General features: G+C 37.0%; 1 protein-coding gene across 4 annotated transcripts in view; it reads right to left on the minus strand.

Annotated features, from left to right (window-relative positions):
• LOC150084390 (protein quick-to-court-like) overlaps positions 1 to 22,066 on the minus strand; it is a 122,311-nt gene that overhangs the window by 51,770 nt on the left and 48,475 nt on the right. For all 4 annotated transcript variants that reach the window (XR_016547105.1, XM_090376029.1, XM_090376027.1 and 1 more), the window contains one exon: positions 4,983 to 5,647. Coding sequence is in view for 3 of the 4 variants with exons in the window: in XM_090376029.1 (XP_090232155.1) it covers positions 4,983 to 5,647 (665 nt within the window). In the remaining variant the exon portion in view is untranslated. The remainder of the gene's footprint in view (positions 1 to 4,982; positions 5,648 to 22,066) is intronic.

Raw genomic sequence — 22,066 nt, forward strand, 5'->3', positions numbered from 1 at the left:
GGTCTGTAGGCTCGAAAGTTTTTTCATTAAATAATCTTGCGAAATTTCAATATCATTAATTACATATTTTTTAACTTCGCTCGCACAATTTCCCATTGCCACAAAAGGCTTTTCATTTGTAAATATCGATGCAAAATAACTGTTGAGTTCATCTGCAATGGCAGCTGGTGTATTTAATACTATCCCCTTTCCCTTACGTAAAGGTCCGATCTGGTTTGTCCTGCTCTTCTTGGCATTTATATATGTGAAGAATTTTGTCCCCCCTCTTTGCTCTGTTTGCTAGTGATTTCTCCTAAACTGCCTTTGCCTGTCGAACCTTTTCTGTGGCTCTATTACAGATCACCTTGTAGCTGTTATAGGCTTCAGTACTTTTTATTGCTCTGTAACCTTTCCATGCCACCTTTTTCTGCTCAAGTAATGTGGCAACTTCACTATTCATCCAACTTGGAACCCTTCTCATGGAGTATTTTTTTAATGGTATATACGCATTTAAGGCATCTGTGATTAATGTTTTAAAAGCGCACCACAGTTCAATTGTATTCATTCTCAACGCGATATCTACCCAGTTAATAGAGGCCATGTAGTACCTTAAGGCATCGTAATTTCCTTTTCTGAAATTAAAACCCATTCCTTTGCCTTTTACTTCTGCTACCTCTCTAGTCATCATCCACCGTAGAACTCCATGATCACTTCCTGCTACTGGTTCCTCTACTGTCAGCCCTGTTATGTCATCTGATTCATGTGTGATGATGAGGTCTAGGATATTCTTTTCTCTAGTACTTTCCCTGACGTGTTGATACAAATAACAGTCATCTAGTTGATTTAAAAATTTTGTTCCCCATATCGAGTTTCCTTCCCATTGACTCCAATCAGAGGCAAATTGAAATCACCCATAATAAGGCATTGACGCTTACTTGCCATTCCATTTGCATGTAGAGGCTTTTGTCATAATCTTCACAATCACCTGGTCTGTAGATTACTCCTACTCGCATTATACCTTTGTTTCCAACTATCTCACACCATACAGACTCTATACTAGCAAGTGAAATGTTTGTTTGTATTTGGTTTTCAGGAGCATTAGCAACTAAGGTCATATTGCTCCGTGATATGCGGTGGTCATTCCCTCGACCTTTCCGCATCCTCCGTATTTGGTGGTGACGGGCTCGAACCCCGGTCTAATCAAGAAGCGTGTGCTACACACTGCTGCTCCTTCCCACCTGGCTACAGCATGTGAAATGTCTGAATCTGGGAAAGCTATCGTCGCACTCAGGCTGCTTCTGATAAGAAGCATTACCCCACCACCCCTTCTATCTACTCTATCCTTCCTAAATACATTATACAAGCCGTACTGAAACTCATCCTCACCAATTTCCGGGTCGCACCACGTCTCTGTAAGCCCTATTATGTCCGTGTTACTTGTTTTAACCAGCAGTTCGAATTCGCTCATTTTATTGACGACACTTCTAACGTTACTGTATAAACAATTAAGATTTACTGTTCTTGTATATTTAACAACCCTAACACAACCCTTGAAGTTTTTAAGCTTCTCTTCCCTGATATTAGCTACCCCCTCACGTGAAACGTCTTTGCCCCCAGAACATCTAGATAATACATCTAGTTGGGGTAAAAGATAAGAACTCTTAGGGTATGTGCAAGAGTTACGTTGACCAATATTATCAGATAAACGCGTGTCAGTATTACCCACATCCCCCCTAACTAGCAGTTTCCCTGAACCTTTAAGGTATCCTCAATAATACTGGCAAAAACTTTTGCACCACACATAAAAACTTATGCTGTTAATTCAAACCTGGAATTTACAGAGCCATTATATCTAAAACTTATTTAACAGTTTTCCCATATGTAATCACCATCCATTTTCTCATATTATGTTCTTCCATGTTTATTATATTGATAGCGAAGTTATGACCGATTCCATCCACAACCCAGAAGTGTTCCTGAATCAATTCTTGGTGGTGGTCAAGATTCTGGATGATTATGGAATGTACAACTTTTTTTATTTATTTATTATTATTATTTTTTTATTATCACAGACATCTATATACATAGCTGGACAATTGTGGTGCATAATCTTGTACACTACCTTGCTATCATCTGATATACAGGTCATCTGCTTCATTCTTCCCATCCAGAGGAGAGATTTCTAGCACCCAGTTAAGCACTGCTCTGTTGCAACCAGTCTTACTTGTTATTATACATTGCCAAGGACTAATAATTCATAACAACTGTTTGTAATCCCCCCCCAGAAACTCCATTTCCTGAAAGTTTCCTGAAAATATTTTCTGAGGCATTCTAAATTTACAGTAGACTTTCAGAATAACGGCACCTTCGGGAATTCAAGGTGCCGTTATTTCTGTTATCTAGAAAGTTTTATTTTTATTATATTTAATGCAGAAATAATGAGGTTAAATAAGAAAGAGAGATTAAGAATGCAATTTTATTAACTGCACATAAAAAGCAAACATGATGACGATCCAATGGTATATTCTTCCATTAATACACTCCTACTTATGCCCCATTCTATTTTCTTTATTATATCAAGTTTAGTCTGTGCAGTAGCACAGTGGTATCATCACCATCCTTCCCACAGCAGGTGGAAAAGGGCCAGGTTTGAACCCTGTCGATGATACGAGGAACTTATGGGCTTTTTTCACTCCATGGCTGAGTTAGTCTGTCTCAGGCATAGATAGAAAGGTCCCCCCCCCCCAGAAACTGGGGTTTTTCGTCCAGCAAAACATGAAAATTGACCAAAGAACACACTCAATTTACAGACACAATGGGTATATGAATTAACTTTCCGGGTAACTAATGTAATAGTTTGGATTATATCAAGTTTGTCACTAAGTTTTAATGTTATTCTTTTCTTCTCTGTATGAGGTTTATTAACTTTAGGAGCCATAGTGAGTCGTTTTTAATTTAAAATAAATGTAAAACAGCAGTATATCTGTGATATAAATACAGAATTCACTTTCAAAATGCCAAACAAACAAATATGGTAATCACGTGACTTGCTGTTTTTTTTTTCAGTACTGCAAGACATCTGTGCTGTATGTAAACATCCGATCTCAATGTGCCGCTAGCTTGAATGTTCTGTCATTTCAACAGTCTACTGTATTGTAATTGGAAAAATAGACAACTGGCAATTATTTCTTTTTTTTTTTTCTTCACACAATTTTTACGTAAAAAGTAATACATATATTAAATTCAGTATTATTAGCTTTAGACAGACCATGCACATTGTGCGTATCCTTATAAGACTCATGAACACAATGTTGCTGTTTGTTATTTGGTTTTTAGGAGCATTAGCAACTAAGGCCATATTGGTCCGGGGATATGCGGTGATCGTTCCCTGACCTTTTCGCATCCTCAGTATTTGGTGGTCACGGGCTCGAACCCTGGTCTAATCAAGAAGCGTATGCTATGCACTACTGCTCCTGCCCACCTGGCTAAGGAGGCGCCACACAATCTTGCTTGCAAAAGGATACGTATAAACAGAGAGAAAAGACTATAAAAAAAGGATATGGGTGAAGAATAATAAATATTGCATAGTTGTAATTACACTGAATGCCTAAGTTTAGAGAATTCAAACTATAGACTTTCATGAAGTATTCTGCAAAGTTATAATTGTAGTAATTAATTGATAACTATATTTAATTTTCACTTCTGTTAATTGCAGAAAAAAAATTCATTTAATTTATGAAAAAAATTTAATTCACCCGAAATGTAATACACTGCACACATTAAGTAATTTATTTTAATTAAATATTGACTTTAAAATCAATAATAAATAAATAAAATTGCTAAATTGTATACTACAAGAGCAAAAGCATTTAGTTCAGTGAATATCGTTTTTATTTATAAATATACTACAGCAGATACAACTTATGACTTTCTACTTATTAATATGTCAATTTGTTTTTAATGTATGAGAAATATTTCTATATGAAAATACTTTAAAATCATGAAAACGTAAGGCCTTCTTAAGTTTTCTACATCTGCTTAATGATTTTTTTTTTTTTTTTTTTTTTCAGTATGAAAATTGGAGGGAAAAAAAAGAGCAATTACTGGTACCCAATATTGTCACTTTTTTCTTTTTATTTTGTGACAGTACGCTGTACCATTGCTTAAGTGTGAGAATAATCATTAAAATTGTGCAAAAATATAGTAAAGGTGTGATATCCATATCTTTCTTCTAGCAAATGTTCACATATTTATAATACGGACTATTTCAATGAGAAATTTCTTTCACAGGTAATACCTGGTTGATTTAAAATCAACCTTCAGGAAAATAAAAATTTCAAATGCAATTGTAATATATATAATTTCTCCTATCACCTAAGTACAGCTTTTAATACAAAATTATGGTATTGATTTAAAAACATTTTATAAAATTATATAATTTTTTAAAAAAATCTGTTATAAGGAATATTTATAATTCATTTTCATAATCACAGAGAAAAAGCACATGAACAGAGGTCTTACTTTGCCAGAAAAAAAAAAAAACTTTAGGCCACAATCCCAAAACAATGTGATTAAGAAACTGGCTTCACTTGTAAAGTGGGGATCTATGCCCTGAAAATACTGCCAAGTCTTTTTTTTTTTTGGCTTTCCTACTGGCATAATGGTTCTTGCATACAAGCATGTGTAAGCAATTAGATTATATCCTGATCTGCTGAAAATATGCAAAGCAAACTGTAGTAGTCCTTCTCACAGTCAAAACCATATAACAACAGAACTTTTAGAAATGAGTTCCTCATAGACAGTCTTATGCACATAAGATTTTTCTGTGAGAAATTCCACATACGTAGTACTGACCATTACCAAAGCATTAAATTCTGAAATGCTAAAAAGTTTATTTATAATCACCTTGCACATATTAAAAATTTCATATCAATGATACCAATGTTAACTTTAGTGTTATAAAGGTGATAAGATATACCTGATAAATGCTATTAGTGACTTACCTAGCATTAGCTTCACTAAGTTTCTGCAAAAGATTTTCAATTCTATCATTATATTTTTCCTTCAAATCCTGATATTCCATAGCATGGTCTCTTTTCACCTGATCAATTTCGTGCTCATAATGAATCAAGATATCATTTTCTTCATGCAGATGTTTTTTTCTTTCTGGATGAGAGCTGTTTGGAAAAGGCTTAATATTCAATAACCCATTTCTTCTTTCTTTTGTTGCATTCCATCTTTCATCCCTGGTCATCTGCTCTACTAGTCTGTGATTTCGAGTATTCTCTTCCTCAAAAGAATATTTGAAAGGCAATCTGAAATGTATGTCAGGAAAAGATTCAGACATATTTTGATAGAATTTATTTATTTCATCTGTACGATTATTTATTTTGCTATTAGATTCATCTGATCGTTGACTAATGGAATGATCCTCAATACCTAAAGCTATGCTATCTTTACTATTCTCATCTATGGTCTTCTGTGCACTTACTTCCTGGTTACAAGCAATGTCTGTTAAAATACCACTATCTTCAAGAGAAGATGCTTGATCTATTGCTGTCACTCTTTCCTGTTTAAATGTCGCATTTATGTTATTAGTTTCAGAACCAGTTTCATTAACTTGACTTTCTATGTGATGAACCTGGAAGTTATTGGTAGATGCTTTTGGCTGAAAAAGAAAAAACAAAAAAAAAAAAAACAAACTTATTTTCTGAAAATAATTCCTATGACATTTATTAATGGCTGAATAATAAGGTGAATGAATTTTTTTTTTTTTTTTTTTTAAATTTCAAACTTTTTAGATGTTTCATGACAAACTAGTTGAATGGTTCTACCACTGGATGCCCTTCTAAATAATAGAAAAGGTGTCCTTAACAGTGATGCTCCTTGAATATTTTTCACCATCAGTGATGAAAATCAAATAGGAGATGCACTTGTGTTTGTAAGAAGAGGAAACATGTTAACAACTTGGCAAAAAGCACTTTACCCTTCATTTTTTAAAAATAGGATGTAATAAGTTAAATTTAGGAGACCAAAACATTCTATTGAGAGATTTTTAAAGACTGCATTCTTATATGGCACAATATTTGGGGGAGGGGTTATGCTATTAGTTAAGAAACACATAAAAACCAAGGAAGTGAAGCCAGTCGACATCGCCGAACAGTGCAGTGTTGAGTCAGTTTGGTGTGACATAAGCATTGGGAGATCAAAATTGAGAGTAGGAGTGTGCTATAGGCCTAATGACTCTGATGAGTATAATAAGGAACTGTACATGGAAATAGAGTGGGCCAGTAAATCGGAGAGTCTTATAATGGGAGATTTTAATTTCCCAGATATTGACTGGAATTTGGGGGCTGGTTACTCACACACTAGCAGGGCTTTTGTGGATTTATTGGATGATTGTTTTCTACATCAGCATGTTCGGGAGGCAACTAGAGGGAGTAATACTCTTGATTTGATTATCAGCAGTGATTCTTCATGCATTAAGAATCTGCAGATAAACGAACCACTAGGTGGCAGTGATCACAGTGTGCTGAAGTGGGATTTACTCAAAGAGGTAACTACCATTAGGGGTAAAGGGAAGGGTTATTGCTTCCGTAAAGGCGACTACGATGGACTGAGACAGTATTTAAATTCTATACAGTGGGACCAACTGATGATGTTACCAACAGCAAATTCAAAATGGGAAGCATTCAAAGAACTTATCTTGGAAGCTACTAGGCTTTACATACCAACTAAGAAATATTGTTCAAGGTTTAGGCCTAAATGGATGTCAGAAGAACTAATGAGGCATATGGCAGAGAAGAAAAATGCATGGGATACTTACAAATTAACACATGACACAGAAGCCTATGATAGATACAAGTTGATATGCAACCAAGTTACAAAGGAGGTTAGGCAGGCAAAGGCAGATTACGAGAAATCCTTGGCAAGGGATGCAAAGAAAAACAGCAAAGAGTTCTTTACTTATGTTAACTCTAGAAGGAAGGGGATGAATCAGATTGGTCCACTTGATATTGATGGGTCAACTGTTGATGATCCTGCTCAGGTAGCTAACAAACTAAATGAATATTTTGCATCGACATTCACACATGAGGAGTTATTCAGCAAGGGGAATGCCAGAGGTGTATTCAACTCTAGCAGTAAGCTACAGAATCTTGAAATAACTGGGAGTGAAGTGGAGGAGAAACTGTTGAAGATAAACACAAGAAAGGCACCCGGGGTGGATGGGATCTATCCAGTTATATTAAAGGAGGCAGCAAAGGAAGTAAGCAAACCCTTAGCCATAATTATGAGAGCTTCCTTGGACTCAGGGGAGGTACCCGTAGACTGGAAATGTGCAAATGTGACCCCAATTCACAAAGGAGGATCAAAGGCTGACACAAGTAATTATAGACCTGTGAGCTTAACTTCTGTTCCAGGAAAATTAATGGAGGCACTGGTTAAAGAAGCACTGCAGGATCATTTAGACAAGACTTCAGTTATAGCTCAGACACAGCATGGTTTTGTTAAGGGGAAGTCTTGCCTGACCAACTTGATTGGATATTATGATGCAGTCACAAAAGAACTGGATGCAGGGAATAACTTTGATATTATATACTTGGATCTTAGAAAGGCTTTTGATACTGTTGCACATGGAAGACTGCTACACAAATTGGAGCAGTGTGACATTGGAGGCAAATTGCTGCTATGGATAAAGGGGTGGTTGAGGGGGAGAAGACAGAGAGTGGTAATCAATGGACACTGCTCATCGTGGACTAATGTTATTAGTGGAGTCCCTCAGGGCTCAGTGTTGGGTCCATTATTGTTTTCTGTATTTATAAATGATATTGATGATGGTATATCAAGCTTAATGTCCAAGTTTGCAGATGATACAAAGGTTGGCAGGGTTGTCAAGGACACTACTGACACTATGCTGCTGCAACAGGATCTGGAAAGGTTGAGCAGATGGGCTGAGAGGTGGCAAATGAAGTTTAACATTGACAAATGTAAAGTACTACACATGGGAAACAGCAACCCCAGAGCAACGTATCAACTCTGTGGTACTACACTGACAGTGGTAGAGAATGAAAGGGACTTGGGGGTGGTTGTGCAGGCAGATATGAAGTTCTCTGAGCAGTGCAGACGGGCTGCAAGAGTAGCTCATGGAGTATTGTCAATGATATACAGGAATTTTTCCAGCAGGGATAAGGAGGTGATTATTCCATTGTATAAGGCAATGGTCAGGCCACACCTAGAGTACTGTATACAGGTCTGGAGGCCTCATTTCAAGAAGGATGTAGAGCTGCTGGAACGAGTACAGAGAAGGGCAACAAGATTAGTGAATGGAACAAAGGGGGTGCTCTTACGAAGAAAGGCTTAAGTTTTGCAAATTACAGTGTCTGGAGACTAGGCACCAGCGAGGTGATCTGATAGAGGTGTATAAAGCCTTGAATGGTTTAAGCATGCTCAATGCTGATGGTATTCTTCCTCTAGCTCAGAAAAATCACCTGAGAGGGCATAAATTCAAATTGAGGAAAGACAGATGTAGGATAGACGTGCGGAAATTTGCCTTTAGCCAGCGGGTGGTTGGTTGGTGGAACAGACTTCCATCCCTTGTGGTGGATGTTGATAGCCTAAATAAGTTTAAGGCTCAGCTGGACAGGTATTTGGAACGAACAGAGGGGTGAAGTGGAAGTGGGTTGTTTTTTTTTTTTTTTTTTGGCTGATGCTGCATAAGCTTGCTTTCTTGCATCAAATGCCTCTACTAATGCTAATATCACTCACCAACATTTCACCTGGTCAGTTCCACTGACAATGTAATGCAGGCACAACCAACTGTGATCAATGGTATTTTTTAGTTTCATGAAATACTGAGCTGACTAGAAAGTGCAATATTTCATGAAGCTAACAAATTGCTTTCATTTAACTGTAAATTATAAATAAATATTATATTAACAGAGCCCCATTTTCCTAAACTAACCATAAGCAACAGTTTCAATAAGTTAAGCGTGAGGGAAAGTAAATAAAAAAAAAAAAAAACAACACTGGCAATCATCAAGCAGTATTTCTGTATTTTTTATTTATGATATTGATGATGGTATACCAGGCTTAATGTCTAAGTTTACAGATGATACAAAGGTTGGTAGGGTGATTAAATGACAGTAATGAAGGTAAGCCGCTGCAACAAGATCTAGATAAATTAAGCATTTCGGCTGAAAAATGGCAACTGAAGCTTAAAATTGACAAATGCAAGGTACTGCATATGGGTAACAGTAATCACAGAGTGACATACCTACGGAGTAGTACTACACTCAGAGTACTGGAAAATGAAAAACCTGGGGTTAATTGTGTAGTCAAATATGAAGTTCGCTGAGCAGTGAAGACAGGCTACCATACCAGGACAGCACATGGGGTTTTGTCAATGACATACAGGAATTTTTCTAGCAGGTATAAGGATGTGATTATCACATTCTATAAGGCACTGGTCAAGACACATATTGAGGACTACATACAAGTCCAGAAGGCTCATTTTAGGAAGGATGAGGGGCTGCTGGAATGGGTGCAGAGAAAGGCAACCAGATTGGTGAAGGGAAAAGACCTGTGCTCTTACCTAGAAAGGCTTCAGTTCTGTAAATTGCAGCATCTTAAGACTGGGCATGTGCTAGGAGATCTAACTGAGGTGTTTAAAACCTTGAATGGATTGAGTAAGCTGAATGTTAATGGCATTCTTCCACTTGCTGAGACTATGCACATGAGGAGACATGAATTCAAACTGAGGAAGGTTGTTGGTGGTGGGTTTATGGCGCAAAGACAGATAAAAGCATTATACACCAAACAATGGTAGGAAACCGAGGAAGGATGGTTGCAGAATAGATATGTGGAAGTTTGCCTTCAGCTGCAAGTTTGCTGACAAGGCTAGTGGGAGCCAGACGTGGTCAAAGCAGCTAAGTTCGCTTTTTTTTTTTTAGTTATTGATTTGAAATTATTGTTTTTGTATAACTTTTGATTTAAATTTAGTAGTATAGTTTTTTTTTGTGATTTTCTGATTAATTTGGTGCATTTATTCTTTCCACGGCTTTGTAATTGCATAGAAACCACAGTCAATTCCTGCTGGCATTGAATTGACAGTAGCATTTGAATCTTCCGCCATTGTTTTCATATCGACATAACAGATACTGGTAGTTTCTACGTAACTTGTAGCTGTGTAATCAGTATAGCAGAGGATTATAAATTATAGCACTACTTACATGTTTTAATAATTTAACTTGTCACGTAGATCGTAACGACACTAATATCCGTAGAGCTTTTAGAATCGGTGATTTGGCATGGGTAGCTAGCGGGAGAGTTCGAACCCACGTGGGTAGCAATAGATAGTTAAAGTTCTTATCTATTATAACTACTTAGATTTTACAAATGTAACGTTATAACTTGATAGGAGTCCACAAAGTTCATATAATGTAACTTGGTAGAAGATAAAACTCAATACTAAAACACATACACACACACATTCAAAAAAAGTGCATCACCCTTTAAAATTGTAATTGTCGTCAGAATAATGTAAGTATATGGCAATATTTCTTACAGATTGCATCAGATAAGACTGACATGCATAGGTGATGACATAATATTGCATCAGCTGTTACTTTCAGCTATATAAGCACACTCTGCAAGAGTTGCACTCGTTCCTTGCTTGTGCCAGGATGGCGAGTTACGTGCAGTTGACGCCACAAAGAAAGAGTGCTACTGTTGCTTTATGTGAGGAAGGATGTTCTTCCCGTCATATTGCTTATAGAGTGTCTTGTAATCAGACGACAGTGAGTAGATTTTTTATCCAAATTCAAGAATACTGGTTCTGCTGACAGGAAAAAAAGGAACCAGACACAAAGGAGTCTCTATGCCAAAACAGGACCGCGTTTTGAGGCACTTATGCCTTAAAAACTGTAAACCTTCATCTGAGCTGAAAAGAGAACGGGAAGAACATACAGGAGTGGTAGCAAGTGCAGTAACAGTCAGAAGATGCCTCTTCAAAAATGGACTTGTCGTTCTAAGAAGAAACCCCTCTTCACACAAAAAATGAAAAAGGCCTGATTAATTTGATGTAAGGAGCATGTCAAATGGACCCTCGGAGCAGTGGCAGTCAGTAATTTTCTCGGATGAAAAGAAATTCAACCTGCATGGCTTATATAGCTGACACCAATGATTCGCCATAGACGTGAGAAAGAATACCATCCAGACTGTATGGTATCTACAGTGAAATTCCCTACCAGCCAAATGATATAGGGGTGCATTTCGTATCACTGAGTAGGTCACTTGCTGTTTATAAAAGGTTCCGTAAATGCCAATGGATACCTGGCTATATTGGAAGGCAAATTGCTGCCACCAATTACAGAACATTTCAACCTGCCAAGTAACTACGTCTTTCAGGACTACAATGCAACTTGTCATTGGGCGAAAAGTCGAAATAGGCACTTCTGTAGTTACTTTAGCTTCATTTCTGCATTAGAAGTTCTGCAGTAATGTGTTTACATTTGTTACAGGTGAAAAAAATGGTTGGAAGAATGGTCCATTACAACTCTTAGCTGGCCAGGAAAGAGCTCGGACCTGAATCCTATGGCGAAATGTTGGAATCACGTGGAATCTGCAGTTGCCAGAAAGAAACCAGAGACCCTTCTTGAACTTCAGGATGCCATAATTCGTGTATGGAACTATCAGTTGATTATTTTCAGAAATTGATCCTGTCAATGCCTCAACGATGTGCTACTGTCATCAGGGCCAGAGGCGGTTCAACTAAATATTAGTTTGCACCTGGTGAACTGTTCATTTTGTTTTCTGATAACATTTGAGCCATAACTGTCTTGTTTACCAAAACTGTTTATACTGTTGTATAAAGGTTGCAAATGCTCATTTTGGAATATTGAGTTGTTGTTGTTGTTATTTTGGTTTTTTGGAGCATTAACAACTAAGGCCATATTGCTCTGGGGATATGCGGTGATCATTCCCTGACCTTTCTGCAAGTGTTATAACTGCATTGGGATATAAGTTTTGTGGTATATTTTTAATTGTATTGAAATTATGCCTCAAGACCACAGCATCAAAGCAAAAGGCACAAGGTAGTGAGAGTGTTGTGGCTCAGAAATGAGTACAGAGAAGGGCAACAAGATTAGTGAATGGAACAAAGGGTTGCTCTTACGAAGAACAGCTAAAGTTTTGCAAATTACAGTCTCTGGAGACTAGGCACCTGCGAAGCGATCTGATTGAGGTGTATAAGGCCTTGAATGGTTTGAGAAAGCTTAATGCTGATGGGATTCTTCCTCTTGTCCAGATTATTTGCCTGAGGGGACATAAATTCAAATTGAGAAAAGGCAGTTGTAGAATAGATGTGCAGAATTTTGCCTTTAGCCAGCAGGTCATTGATTGTTGGAAACAAACTTCCATCTGTCATAGAAGTTGACAGCTTAAATAAATTCAAGGCAGAACTAGACAAACATTTGGAGAAAATGGATGGGTGAAATAGGAGGGGTTTATTTTTTTGGCTGATGCTGAATAAGCTTACTTACTTGCATCATATACCTCTACTAATGCTAATGGGTGGTTGATTGCTGGAGCAAGCTTCCATCCATTGTTGTGGAAGTGGATAGTTTGAATAAATTCAAAGAACTAGACAGAGTATGGGAGGAGATGAATAGGTTAATGGGATTTTTTTTTCTTTTGTTGATGCTGTATAAGCTTGCTTTCTTACGTCACTTGTCACTACTAATACCAATATCAGTAGAGGAAGTACATAGAACCTGCCAGTAATTCTGGACCTTTACTTTGATACAGTTTTTTTTTTTTTTAGTATTACACAGTCTCAATTCTTGGAAAAGTGACTATCCTAATACTGTTTCTCCTGTTCTAACCCAATCTTTATATGTGAGCTGTAGACTATTCACTAGTTTTATGGCTCCAGTTGAATGCAGGATCCAGGACTCATTTTCATACCGATTTTGGCTTTTTTTTGTTGTTATTTTTACTGTATTAGTGTATTTTTTATTAAAGTTTGAAAAAAAAAAAAAAAATGTTCATTTGTGCACTCAGTAAACTTTTTTCTCCTTTAAAATTCAAGTTTTCAGCAAAATATTAGTAGCGGCAAATGATGCAAGAAGGCTTCGTGCATCATTTGCCACTAAAGGCTAAAGTTATGTTAAATACCACACATGTATACTGTGTATATGTATACAACTATACTATATTCATTTTTAACATCCAGCTAAAATGGTAGATGCCCAGTTATCTATCGTGATTAGTGAAAGCTAAACAGAGTGAAGGAGAACAGCTATCAACTGTAATAAGTGAAAGCCAATGCATGTTAACATCACCGAGACACAACCAGTCACATTAAATTAGGGCAAAAAGTAGTGCAAAATCTTTATGTAAGCCATCTTTATGGTTAACTTCAACAATTTCTACTCCACTTTCCTCTCTGTTATTACAAAATCATTTAGCTCCATGATAGTGGCCTCCACTATCAGGGAGCTAAATGTAGGGAAGTGGCCTCCACTTCCCTGCAGAATTCCTCATGCGTGAATGTAGATACAAAATACTCATTCAGTTTGTCAGCAACCTGAGCAGGACTACCAACAGTCTAACCATTCATATCAAGTGGGCCAATCTGATTCATCCCCTTCCTTCTGGAGTTTACATAAGTAAAGCCTTTGCTGTTTATCTTTGCATCCTCTTCCAAAGATTTCTCAATCTGCCTTCACTTTCCTAACCTTGTTTGTGACAGGATTCTTCATCATCATCCATTTTCAATCCACTGTAGGATGAAGGCCTCTCCAGCTACTTTCGAGTTCTTTCTGTTTTTTGCAATGGCCATCCATTTTCTACCCATAAACTCATGAATTTCATCTGTCCATCTCTGTCGTTGTCTTCCAGGTTTTCTTCTAGCTCCTCTTGGGTACCATTCAGTTATTTTTTTAGTCCATCTGTCATCTTGTCTTTGCACTGTGTCCTGCCAAAGACCATTTTAGTTCTTTAGTTTTCATAAGTATGTCCTTTACTTCCGTTTGCTGCCTAATCCATGCGTTTTTCTTCTTATCTAACAGTCTGATTCCCAATATAATTCGTTCCATTCTTCGCTGTGCAGTTCTCAGCTTCTCTTCCATTCTTTTGGTGAGTGCCCAAAATTGCCCACCATGACTTATTGAGTTTCACTTCAATAAGTCATGGTGGAGAGTACACATTGGTTCATTATTTTATGTTTCAGACAAATTGGGATATTCTTGAATGCTATCCATCCAAAATTTATTCTTCTCTTGATTTCCAGCCATTTATCATTATTACAACTAATAACTTGTCCCAGATAAGTATATGACTCCACCTTTTCAATTAGTGCTCCTTCAATCATTATTTCCCTTTCTGTGGCATACTTGTTCATCATTACTTTTGTTTTAGCCATATTCATCTTTAGTCCAAAATCCTTACTAACTCTGCATAACTGATTAAGATTTTGCTCATCCTTTGGTATCATGGCTTATGAAACACAATGTCATCTGCAAATGATAAATGGTTTCGGTACTCTCCATTCACATTGACCCCATTCTGCGACCAGTCTAATCCTCTGAAAGCTTCAAGGGCAGCAATAAACAACTTCGGAGATGTGTCTCCTTATTGAACTCCTTTCTCAATTTTAAATATGTTACTCTCTTTGTCTAGTCTAATAAAGGAGGTAGTGTTCTCATATATTTTCTTCAAAGTCATAACGTATGGGGTATCTATGGCTTGTCTTTTCAGTGCCCGAAACATTGCCTTATGATGTATGGAGTCAAATGCTTTTTCATAATCCACAAATGCAAGGCATAATGGTGTTTTGTATTCATTTGCTTTCTCAATTAGCTATAATATTACGTGAAGGAGATCCACAGTCGAGAATCCTGCCGTAAAGCCAACTTGGACTTTCGGTTGATTCTCATCAAGCAGTGTTTTTTTTTTTTGTCATAGAACACACCAGAACGGCATTCCGGCACCTTTTTTTGACAGATTTTCCAAGTTTTAAAAGTAACTTTTGAAAATTTGATGTTTGGTCCACATGGACTTGAATCGCCCTGTCGAGCATAGCAGGTCAGCGGCAAAATCATTAAAATGGTGCATGCGGGCTTGCTTGTGTGTCAAGTCCGATGCATGCATACTTCGTCCGCGCTGGTTGTGATGGGTTGTGTGGTCGCACGCTGAGTGCTTACTGCAGGTGGCGACCGTTATGTTTCATTACACAACTGACGTGTGTGGGTGTGTGTACAGTGATTGACTATGTGCGAAAGGTAAATAATTTCTTTATTTTAAAAAATCATTGGTGAATTGAAAATCTTTAAAAAATTTTTAAAAATGAAAAAAAATGAAAAAAATTTACTAATTACTTCTCAACCACCGATCCTGCTAATAAAAAAGGCCAGAATATTAACAGACACAACGACAGAACACATGAAAATAACAACACCTATTGATATTTCTGAATCTCATCTTGAGAAGCAAAGCCAAACTACAAATGACTGGCCGGACTGCTGGACCTATGATTAAAAAAAAATGAGTTTTGCTTGAAAAATGAATGGGTCTGTGTTTGCAAAATGAAACTTGGCTGTACGCCTTGTAGAAAAGTTGGAACTCTTGGAGTTGAAATGGAAATGGGAATGAAACTTTCCAAAGAATGGACGAACAATGAGATAACCTATTCTGGCAAAGATAGGAAGCAACAGTTGAGCTCACTTCGAAAAAAAATTTTTGATCACAGAGAATCTGCTGCATATAAAGCAGCATTAAAAATAGTTGTTGAAAGCAAAAAAATGACTCTTGAGAATGTTTTTTTAACTTCATTACCTCATGAAAAAATAATAACTGCAAAAACGTTTCAAACTGCATATAAAGCAGCAAAGGAAAATCAATCATTCCATCATTTTGAAAATGAAATTGATCTACAAGAACTGAATGGAATTGAAATGGGTTGTATTCTTCATTCTACAAATGCGTGTATTAACGTTGTTAATCATATAAGTGAAGAAATGAGGAAAACTGTGGTTAAAGAAATTGTTCAAGCCAATAATAAAATTTCATTGATAATTGATGAATCAACCACAATAAGCAAAAAACTACCCTCATAGTATATGTTCGATGCTGTATCGAAGGTGTTGGAAATGAATTCACCGATAAGTTTGTTTTTGGACTTGGTAGAACATGAAAAAGTAACGGCAGGAGTATTTGATTCCTTACTCCAATGTCTTCACTCTTATGGAATGACAGAAGATTATTTAAAAATATATTTGGTTTCTCTGGCATGTGATGGCACTGCTGTGATGTTAGGGTGTAAAAGTGGAGTTGCTGTCAGAGTTGCTGTCGAAAAAATTGCTGTCAGAACATTTTCCTTATATTATAGTTTGGCATTGTGCTAATCACAGACTAGAATTATCAGTAGGTGATGCCATCAAGGAAACTTCAGGAATAAATAGATTCAAATCGTTTACTGATAAACTTTACGTCATATACCATGCTTCGGCAAAGAATAGCGGAGAATTGCATTTATGTGCAGAATTACTGGGGGCTGAGCTGCTGAAAATTGCAAGAATCCATCTAGTTTGCCTGTATGCAAACTAGATGGTGTCATCTACTTTGCATACAGGCTGTGTGGAATGTTGAATCCCTTGTGTATCATTTTGAAGAAGCAATGCATGATCCTACAAGAGATAAAAATGATAAATGCACTTATGATGGCTTAAAAAGAAAAATCACATCTACAGAATTTTTATTGGACCTAGGATTGATGTGTGATGCTCTCCAAGAATTATCAGAATTAAGTTTGGACCTACAGAACTGCAACGTGGAACTGTATGAGGCAAATAAGAAAATAAAAATACTGGTAGTTTTTGAAGAAAGAAGACAGAACTTTGGGCCCTATTATAAATGCACTGTTGCTGCTGTACGTGATGTTCGCTTTCATGGAGTTTTACTTCACGAAAAAGATTCAGGAAAGGATCTTCCCATTGACCCAAGTACATTTTATACAAAATTGAAAGAGTCAATCGAAAAAAGATTGCTTGATAGCAAAGACGTATTGGTTTGGCGTATTGGTCTCACGTACTTGATCAAAAACGTTGGCCTGAAGATGTTAATACTCAACTGACATTTGGAGAAGTGGAAATTAGAACTTGTCAATCAGACTGCAACTAAATGAAAGAGAAATGATTTGTGGATTCCGTGAATACATTCTCGGAATCCACAAAGATATATCCAGAAAAACTGTTGCATTTGATACGGACTCTGAATACCATTCCCATTTCTTCAAGTGAATGCAGGTTTTTGCAGATGAATCTAATTGCCACCCCAACAAGAGCTTCGTTGAAGACTAAGACAATTTCAACACTTTTGTTCATCAAACTTGTCGGATCACCTCTGAAATTTTCAATCCTTCAAAGTACGTTGATCTGTGGTTACTCAGAGGACGACATTCGGCCATAGATACTAACAGCAAGGAAAGGAGTCGAGAAGATTTGTCAGATGAGAATTGGAAAAACTTTGGAATTCACTATGAACATTTGCCTTAAATACAATAAATTAAATTTATGTTAAGTGAATATATAATTTTTTTAATAAAAGATTAACAAGATGTGAGTTCCGGCACTTTTTTTCTTACAAAAAAAGCACTGTCATCAAGTATTTTTTTTTTTTAATCTATTAGTAATTGACCCCTTGTCATTGCGGTACAAGTAAACACATGGGTTGTGTTAGGGTAGCTAAGAATAGGAACAGGTGCATGTATACCAATGCTAGAAGTTTGGTAAATAAATTTGATGAATTTTAGGTATTGCTCAGAACATCAAAGACAGATATTGTTGGGATATCAGAGATGTGGTGTCACACAGATATAAGGAATGCAGAACTGGAATTTCGGGAGTACAATATGTACAGGAAGGAGAGACAAGTTAGGAAGGGAGGAGGGGTTATACTATTAGTTAAGAAACACATAAAATCCAAGGAAGTGAAACCAGTCGACATTGCCGGACAGTGCAGTGTCGAGTCAGTTTGGTGTGACATAAGCATTGGGAGATCAAAATTGAGAGTAGGAATGTGTTATAGGCCTAATGACCCTGATGAGTATAATAAGGAACTGACAGGGAAATAGAGTGGGCCAGTAAATCAGAGTCTTATAATGGGGGATTTTAATTTCCCAGATATTGACTGGAATTTGTGAGTTGGTCACTCACACACTAGCAAGGCTTTTTGTGGATTTATTGGGTGATTGTTTTCTATTTCAGCATGTTCGGGAGGCAACTAGAGGGAATAATACTCTTGATATGATTATCAGTAGTGATTCTTTGTGCATTAAGAATCTGCAGATAAAGGAACCACTAGGTGGCAGTGATCACAGTGTGCTGAAGTGGGATTTACTCAAAGAGGTAACTACCATCAGGAGTAAAGGGAAGGGTTTTTGCTTTCATAAAGGTAACTACGGTGGTCTGAGACTGTATTTAAATTCTATACAGTGGGACCAACTGATGTTACCAACAGCAAATTCAAAATGGGTAGCATTCAAAGAATTTATCTTGGAAGCTACTAGGCTATACACAGTGGTGAGCTGTGAATATTTTAACAATGGGCTCGCACTTTTGCCGACTTTTTGATGTGAAACATCCTTTTGAAGGGGGGGGAGAGGTACCCACAGAGTAAATCTGATTGGTCACAGAAGTGACGTCACCCGTGGCGTCTGCCAGAGGTGTATCCCACGCTCAGACAACTAGTCTGTGTGAGACACTCACTAGTAGTATGATTAGATTAGAGCATATGACGCATTTTTCATGACCAGTATGAAATCTCGAGTTCTGTTGGGAATTTTTGAATAGTATGACGTCATATAGTGACTCGAAGGATGTTTCACATAAAACCATCTACCGCTCGTGCTTGGCAGACGCGAGACTTTTTTTTAAAACTATGGAAATATAATGGATACATATTTTTTCATGATAAAATTTTAATATTGCGAATAAAAAATAACAAAAATATTTCCCATATTACAAATAATGAATTATCACAAAACATTCTAGAATATAAAAACAAATATTACATAAAAAACAAACTGTTCTAGAAAAGGTACACAAAAATCACAGATTACATGGAAAAAATATTGCACAAATATTCAAGAAAATTTTCTTTTAAAAATTGCCATATGAAATTTACTTCTTTATTAATATTGACATAATGATCAGGATCAAACTGAAACAATGGTTTTCCATTTATATGTATGGTCATCATAATCTGCAACATGTTTAATTTTCAACATCATTCATTCACACGATATTATTCATTACGCTGAAAGTTTGCTCAGTTCAGCACTGCTAATCGCAGAGGTTTCAAAGATATTTCTGGCTTTCTTAATTGTAAAAGGAATTTCACTCGATTTTAAAGATAAACTGTCTTCGACAAAATCACTAAAATCATTAATTTTTATTTCATATTTTATCAAAAAACGAATTTCTTATTCGGTTTTCACAGTCTTGCCACCGAGACGAAAGTTCTTTTAAATTCCACAATTTCTGGTAGAATATGTTTAAAATTTCTTTTAATGGTATGATTATTTTCTTTATTTAATTTAAAATCACCCCATTGCATTAATAACTTATCCTTTAAGAATAAAACAAGGCATTTAATAACTTGTCACGAGGTAATTTTACTGTTCTTACTTTCGATTTTGATTCCTTCAAATTCTTTCCACTTCAACATGCGCTCAATTTTAGCTTCATATTTTCCTTCAGAATTTTTCAAATTAGCATTAGCATTAGTAGAGGCATATGATGCAAGAAAGCAAGCTTATGCAGCACCAGCCAAAAAAAAAAAAAAAAAAATCACTTCCACTTCAACCCTCTGTTCGTTCGAAATATCTGTCCAGCTGAGCCTTAAATTTATTTAGGCTATCAACTTCCACGACAAGGGATGGAAGTCTGTTCTACCAACCAACTACCCGCTGGCTAAAGGCAAATTTCCGTACGTCTATCCTACATCTGTCTTTCCTTAATTTGAATTTATGCCCTCTCAGGTGATTATTCTGAGCAAGAGGAAGAACTCCATTAGCACTGAGCATGCTCAAACCATTCAAAGCTTTATACACTTCTATCAGATCACCTCACTGGTGCCTAGTCTCAAAACTCTGTAATTTGCAAAACTCACACCTTTCTTCATAAGAGCACCCCTTTGTTCCATTCACTAATCTTGTTGCCCTTCTCAGCAGCTCTACATACTTCTTGAAATGAGGCCTCCAGATATACAAGGGAATAATCACCTCCTTATCCCTGCTAGAAAAATTCCTGTATATCATTGACAATACACCATGAGCTACCCTTGTAGCCCGTATGAACTGCTCAGAGAACTTCATATCTGCCTGCACAATTCCCCAAGGTCCTTTTCATTCTCTACCACTGCCAGTGTAGTACCACAGAGTTGATACGTTGCTCTACGGTTGCTGTTTCCCATATGTAGTACTTTACATTTGTCAATGTTAAACTTCATTTGCCACCTCTCAGCCCATCTGCTCAACCTTTCCAGATTCTGTTGCAGCAGCATAGTGTCAGTAGTGTCCTTGACAACCCTGCCAACCTTTGTATCGTCTGCAAACTTGGACATTAAGCTTGATATACCATCATCAATATCATTTATAAATACAGAAAACAATAATGGACCCAACACTGAACCCTGAGGGACTCCAGTAATAACATTAGTCTACGATGAGCAGTGTCCATTGATTACCACTCTCTGCCTTTTCCCTCTCAACCACCCCTTTATCCATAGCAGCAATTTACCTCCAATGCCACACTGCTCCAATTTGTGCAACAGTCTTCCATGTGCAACAGCATCAAAGGCCTTTCTAAGATCCAAGTATATAATATCAAAGTTATTCCCTGCATCCAGTTCCTTTATGACTGCATCATAGTATCCAATCAAATTGGTCAGGCAAGACTTACCCTTAACAAAACCATGCTGTGTCCAAGCTATAACTGAAGTCTTGTCTAGATGATCCTGCAGTGCTTCTTTAACCAGTGCCTCCATTAATTTTCCGGGAACAGAAGTTAAACTCACAGGTCTATAATTACTTGTGTCAGCCTTTGATCCTCCTTTGTGAACTGGGGTCATATTTGCACATCTCCAGTCTGTGGGTACCTCCCCTGAGTCCAAGGAAGCTCTCATAATTATGGCTAACGGTTTGCTTACTTCCTTTGCTGCCTCCTTTGCTGCCTCCTTTAATATAACTGGATAGATCCCATCCACCCCAGGTGCCTTTCTTGTGTTTATCTTCAACAATTTCATATCCACTTTACTCTCAGTTATTACAAGATTATCTAGCTTACTGCCAGAGTAGAATACATCTCTAGCATTCCCCCTCACTGAATAACACCTCATGTGTGAATGTCGATGCAAAATATTCATTTAGTTTGCTAGCTACCTGAGCAGCATCATCAACAGTTGACCCATCGATATCAAGTGGACCAATCTGATTCATTCCCTTCCTTCTACAGTTTACATAAGTAAAGAACTCTTTGCATACCTTGCCAAAGATTTCTCATAATCTGCCTTCACCTGCCTAACCTCCTTTGTAACTTGGTTACAGATCAACTTGTATCTATCATAGGCTTCTGTGTCACGTGCTAATATGTATGTATCCCATGCATTTTTCATCTATGCCATATGTCTCATTAGTTCATCTGACATCCATTTAGGCCTAAACCTTGTACAATATTTCTTAGTTGGTATGTAAAGCCTAGTAGCTTCCATGATAAGTTCTTTGAATGCTTCCCATTTTGAATTTGCTGTTGGTGACATCATCAGATGGTCCAACTGTATAGAATTTAGATACTGTCTCAGACCATCGTAGTCGCCTTTACGAAAGCAATAACCCTTCCCTTTACCCTTAATGGTAGTTACCTCTTTGAGTAAATCCCACTTCAGCACACTGATCACTGCCACCTAGTGGTTCCTTTATCTGCAGATTCTTAATGAATGAAGAATCACAACTGATAATCAAATCAAGAGTATTACTCCCTCTAGATGCCTCCCGAACATGCTGATGTAGAAAACAATCATCCAATAAATC

The sequence above is a fragment of the Mastigoproctus giganteus genome, chromosome 6 (genome assembly GCF_048544385.1).
Source record: "Mastigoproctus giganteus isolate SK-2022 chromosome 6, ASM4854438v1, whole genome shotgun sequence".
NCBI classification, from domain to species: Eukaryota; Metazoa; Arthropoda; class Arachnida; order Uropygi; family Thelyphonidae; genus Mastigoproctus; species Mastigoproctus giganteus.